The sequence below is a fragment of the Limulus polyphemus genome, unplaced genomic scaffold (assembly GCF_000517525.1).
Source record: "Limulus polyphemus unplaced genomic scaffold, Limulus_polyphemus-2.1.2 Scaffold686, whole genome shotgun sequence".
NCBI classification, from domain to species: Eukaryota; Metazoa; Arthropoda; class Merostomata; order Xiphosura; family Limulidae; genus Limulus; species Limulus polyphemus.
In genome coordinates, this window is record NW_013666296.1 from 368,595 (window position 1) to 374,997 (window position 6,403).

Below are 6,403 nucleotides of genomic sequence, written 5' to 3' on the forward strand. Positions count from 1 at the left end.
CAAAATATATATTTTACTTGCTGGCTTATTTCATGCTCAAATATAGGCAAATGATTACTTGATATGGTAGTTAACTTTATACATTGTAACGATAAACTTAGCTAGCTGATACGGTTCATGATGATTTACTGTAGCTATTGAATATTTGATCACATTAGCTCGAGATGTAAAATATTAAGTTGCAGCTGGAGATTATCATAGAGATTTGTTTGAGAAAATAGTGAGCATTTATAGTTTTTTGTGTAAGTAAATTCTCTATATATAATGCATAACAATGGACAAATATATGCCTAGACTAAGACACAACCCCCACTAAGCGCGTGTAAAATTTAACCAGTAGAAAAGCCTTTTCAAGTAAAACATATACGCCTAAAACATCGGTTTAAATAAACCTTCGTGTCTTTTAAAGTAAATATTCTACGAATGTGTGTGTAATAAAACTTAATATTATGTATATTGAATTTTTACTCCTTCATTTCGCACATAATACAGGGGTTGGCTCCCTAAAGACAAACATTGTATAAAAAAGTTGATTATGTACATCTTACAATAATCTAATGTTCATCTTTCGGCTGATAATTCCTGTTTCACCCTGCACTTAAGCTTTTTGAAGGAGCACAATATGTTTGTAGAAAAGCTAACTTCAAGGGGTAATGATAGCCTCGTTTACCCTTGAATTATAATGTTTTTTAGCTTATGTAAAATATAGAAGACACAAATCAACTTTTCAATACCCCTACGACCTTTGCAGTACTTTATTTAGTATTATACAACAGGTTTGGATGCAATATACCAAGCCGTTTTTAATAATAATAAGAAGAAGAATTACAAGCATGCTGTTTTGAGCGGATTTTCTTTTCCTTGTAAGTCTAACATGCTTGCTTTTTGTGCTGTTTTATGTGTGTACAACCTTTGGAGTCAATAGCAAAACCTTTAAAGCGTTGTTTGAATTGAATCTTTACTGTTTAAGGTATTTTTTGCCCGAACATTCCGTTAGGGTTTTGTGCAATTCCTTGCAATCCCTGTCATGAAAGTCAACATCAAAGGAAGTCAACTTTTCCCAATTTTTTCTTGTTTAAATTATTTTTACGTACATCTTTAAAGGGTTTACCCTTAATCACATCTTTATATGGCTAACTCCTTTATTCTAAGTTGGCTGTTTTTGTACATGTTAAATGTTTTGATCAGATAGTATAGTTAATGAAACTATAATTGGTCAGAACATTTTGTAGGTTGTCACACTTCAATTCAGCCGTGACTTACAAAGCGAGACATGAATAATCAAAACTTAAGTAAGTTTTCCTAGAGATCCCTAATTTGGAGTTGGTAGATTAGAGGGAAAGCAGTTAAGCAACAGTACCCACCTTAACCTCTTGGGCAATTCTAATCGAAAAATAGGATTTGACCTTAACTGTTATAACGTTCCCACGGCCCCAAAGTGCAGAGCTCGGTTCTGAGGCAACAGGACACAAACCATGGACCTTCGAATTCACAAGTGTCATATTCGGCACTACAGCTACTTGGCCACGCCCAGCCCTTATTCTAATTAAACCTTAGTAAATGACATATACTTTTGCAGTTCATACAGACATTTTACAGTGAAGGTAGAACTGGACAAGACGTGGATAGTGGTTTAAATGGACGGTTCAAGGTTCGAGCCATGATATGGCACTGAACACGATCTACAGAGTTGTAGGGTTTCGTACCTGTGAAAGTCAATCCTGTTAATAAGTTAAGAGTAGCTGCGTAGGCGGCAAATGCTACTGACTGATTGCTCCTTTTCTAGTCAATAGTTCTAACAAATGGAGGGCTATGTCTAAATATTAATGGACTCTGACCTGTCCATTTAACCCATGTGTCGCAAAAGGTGTTAGTCAGGTTTAAGATACCAAAATACTAAATACTGGATCAGTTAAATATTTTCTCATCTCTACAGACATTTTTCTAAAAAGCGTATGATACGAGTAAGCAGTAAATTACAGAGTATTAACATTTTCAACAATAAGTATAGCTCTATTAACCAAACTAAATGCTTTACTGACCTAAACATTACAACGCCTTCATGACTGAAAGGGCATGTATGTTCAGTGACGTGATTCGAACTCGCGATGCGCAATATGCGAAGCGAATGCCCTAACCGCCAGGCCTTAGAACTTATATCAAGTCATATTAAGACATGTGCACGACACTATTATCATTATCATCGATTTATATCATGTTCAGCATGTGTCACCTAGAATGTATCTGAGCAACTGTTCTCGCATCAAAGTAGATATATGCGTAGGCACGAGTTTAAAAAGTGATTTTATGCTGTTACGTATGAACTTTCACACACACCGCTAAATACTTCACATTGTTATTATCTAATTTCCATTCTACTCGTACTTCATACTGGTACTCGCTATTGAGTTCAGCAAATATCATTCATTGACTTGCGATATCTTAGATAGGGTAAGTATATATAAAGATCCTAAAACTTTAGCAGAACGATCGATGATCGATTTTCTCAACCATAATTATTCAACAGTGTTATACTGCAGTATTTTTGTACATTCAGTTCTTGTGTTAATTCTTTACGCGTTATACAAGATAAATATACATAGCTTATAGTATTTTGTAAGCTTTGTAAATGGGCATGTTCTGACAAGTCTCTAAGTAGTACGTTTAAAATGTCACGAGGTTCACTACGTACGTTACTGATACACAACAATTTTTACAAACAACACATATTTGTATGTATAGATATATACGTGTTAACTCAATTATAACAGTTTACTCTGTCAAGTTGAAACATTCGTAATAAAACATATATATAGAAATTGACTATTATCGACTGACAGTAAAATTCAGGTTCTTCTTCTTTCTCGAGTACCAATTATATGTGCCGCTCTGTTGGCGTGATGTTTGTTGCATGAATCTAAATATTTTGTATTACTGTAAAGCTCGCGCATTGCCTTTAACTGAGTAGCACGCTCCGCCTTCTGCGCGTGCTTGAAAACTTTACCTGCCAATCATCGCTCACAAAACACGTGCAGTACCAACCTTCGGTGTGTGCGCCTGTGATTGTTAGCGCCGGTGGCGGAAAATGATCAAATAATGGTTATTGACGTTTTCTTATTCACGTGCAGGTGGAAGGCTCGCCACATGAGGTAGCAGTCTTTACGGCTGAGATTTGGAGGGCCGATAACTGCGCGTTTAGAGGTGGCAAGGAATCGGGAAAATGTCGAAAAGGACAAAAGAAGACATCATCAACTATTCCCTGAACTAGAGCCGTGAAAACAGTGTAAGTACAGCTTCGATGAGACACCTACTGTCAGTTTGTCACGTATTTAAAAGCTTAGCTAGTAACACAAAACTAAAACTATTATTTTTGGCTCAATTGAGTCACATAATGTGATGAAAACATCCGGGAAAAGCTTTTTTTTTTTCGTAACGTCATCGCTCTGAACAATCGGCTCACTTATCATGTTTTACTACACAACGATGCGTTTAGAAGATATATATGAACAGGCAAATCTAAGCATTGCAAATGACAAGCCATTACCTTAGTAATCAGAGGTTCTTTCGCTTTATTTTATACAATCAGCTTACATTAAAAATGATTTATCACTTTGTTTTGTAAGAAAACAAAACCCACACAGATGTGCTAGTTCTATATGTTAATATGGCGTCCTTTACGAGCGCTCTTTAAGTTTTTTGGTAAGTTAACAATTAATTCACGGAACTTTTATTTAAGAGAGTACACCGTAAAACGCGCATTGACAGATTAATTATGAAGGAACTGAGGTAGCTACAATAACATACACACATATTTGTTGCTTTCTATTTCTGAGGTTTGATTTAAGAAGCTTTCAAAACGTTTTGTTTCAAGCTATAACACATCACTAACGTAAATAAATTATATTAATGAAGGAACTGAGGTAGCTACAATAACATACACACATATTTGTTGCTTTCTATTTCTGAGGTTTGATTTAAGAAGCTTTCAAAACGTTTTATAACACATCACTAACGTAAATAAATTATATTAATGAAGGAACTGAGATAGCTACAATAACATACACACATATTTGTTGCTTTTTATTTCTGAGGTTTGATTTAAGAAGCTTTCAAAACGTTTTGTTTCAAGCTATAACACATCACTAACGCAAATAAATTATATTATGTTCAGTTAGGTAAGCGTTTAAGATAAACAAGGGCTGAGATTCTGTTCATGATTGCGAACTCTAGTAACAACCGAACATTTCCTGAAAACGGAAATTATCAAAGATGTCACAAAAATCTCCATAAAACTAAACTATTAACAAATTTGATAAACAATCCAATTAATAATGCTATATCTAAGTCAATCATAAGAAGAAGAAAAAAGGAAATTTTTAGGAAATGTTTGAATACAGTTATTACTACATAACTTTAATAGCTTTCGAAAGGTAAGAAATGACTTAATTCAACACAGGATGTTGAAGAACAAATTTCCAAACGTTTCCACCCTTTGTTCTTTCCTTTAAAGACGCACAAAATAATGTAGATTTTGTTTGTTACAAACTTATGTAATAATACGTTGATTTAGTTTCATTCTTCAAACAAGTATATATATATATATATAAAGTATAATTATTATTGATTCCTGATCAAAACAAGCCATCTACATGTGATGAATATAGCTATTTTAAAACACCCTTCTTAGTTATAATTAGAATGTATTGATTCATCAGTGAGGTATGTCGCTGTTAAGAGATATTTCCAGTCGTAATCCCAATAATATCTCACGGGATTCGGCCAGCTTCGAATATTCAGGTTAGTCCTAAGTTCACGTACTAGGCTAACAATGAAAAATAATCCTTATAATAAAAAATATAATAAACAGCGAAAAATATACCTATTATGTATACTTAAACAGTTTGATACTGTTTAAGAACAGAATATTAGTTATTTTAGTCGTTTGTAGTTAAGCACAAAACTACACAGTGGGCTACCTACGCTCTGCCCATCACGGGTATCGAAACCCAGTTTCTAGCGTTGTAAGTCCGAAGACATACCGTTGCGCTACTGATGGGATATCACTCATTTAGAAAAACATGAACACCAGTAGTGTGCTTGGTGCACTATCCTCATGACACAAAACTTTGTGTAATAATAAGGCACTTATATGTAATATATATTTTTATCATTGTTAGGTGTAATAATAAGGCACTTATATGTAATATATATTTTTATCATTGTTAGGTGTAATAATAAGGCACTTATATATAATATATATTTTTATGATTGTTTCATTGTAAGTGTTCAATGCAGTTCAAGGAATCGATTTACACTAATACCAATATTTTCCTGTCAGTTGTAATGTAGAAAGATGTTATAAAGCTAAACAGTTTTCGTTCTCGTTGTGATACTCACCGTCTTTGTTCATATTTACAGCAAAACATCTCTGCAGTCTGCAGTGTGGGCACCAGTTTCTCCTGGCTTTGTCAATAACGCAGTTTCCTGTTCCGGCTGAAGAAGAAGATAATATATTACAAAACTGCTCGTCTTATCATATGTTTTTATGTCAAATTTGTAATATTCCGTGTAATTGGAAACCCATATTATAATAAAATAATAAGTATAACAACTAGCAAAATATAAAGAACATTTTATCAAATATATACAGAAACGTCACGAATTACACTGTAGAAAATTGTTGTATTTTTTACCTTTAAATTCTTTATATTTTAAGGTGCCGTACCATACATTTACAATAACAGAATGAATGTAATGTAACATAGAAAGTGACCCGGATGTAAATGTCAGAGCAGGAAAATTTTGATTTGGAGAGACGTGAGTAAGCCTGTATGATTACTGGCCCTGTAGAGGGAAGAAGAATCAGTGTTTCAAATATATGTATTTACATTAGTGTTCAAGCCCTGATTTTTGTGAATAACTTAATAATATTTTGACAGTTTAATGTTGTAACGAATTTGTTATTATTTATTTTAATATATTTATATATTATATATTTATTTTAATATCAACGTTGTTTAGATTAAATTTATATTTAAAACCATACATAGCTTATACTGTTAAATATGTATTGCGAAACTCCCGCCTATTCTCCAAAGTTGTAGAAGATTCTCGAAAGTAAGAATCTACAAACTTTTATTGTTAGGTAATCTGAATTTTCTAGAACGCCTCCACACGGCTATAAATATAACCAACGCGACACGCCAAAGAGAGTATCTATTATTAGTTCGCTATAATCAGTGTGCTATAAAACTTCGGAAGCTATAACTGTGATTGTTATAACCCTTAACAATCGGAAAACTTCAGATATTTGACCAGGAACGATTACAAAGTTCGGACATTACAAATAGTTTAACTTCAATGGATTCACATCGGACATTAGTATTTTTACGAAACATTACCT

At 33.5% G+C, this 6,403-nt stretch overlaps 1 protein-coding gene across 1 annotated transcript in view; it reads right to left on the minus strand.

The window, feature by feature from the left end:
* The window catches only part of LOC106459954 (nuclear receptor subfamily 2 group E member 1-like), a 33,279-nt gene that overhangs the window by 17,259 nt on the left and 9,617 nt on the right, over window positions 1–6,403 (minus strand). The window contains exon 2 of the mRNA XM_013919626.1: window positions 5,398–5,493. Coding sequence (XP_013775080.1) covers window positions 5,398–5,493 — 96 coding nt within the window. The remainder of the gene's footprint in view (window positions 1–5,397; window positions 5,494–6,403) is intronic.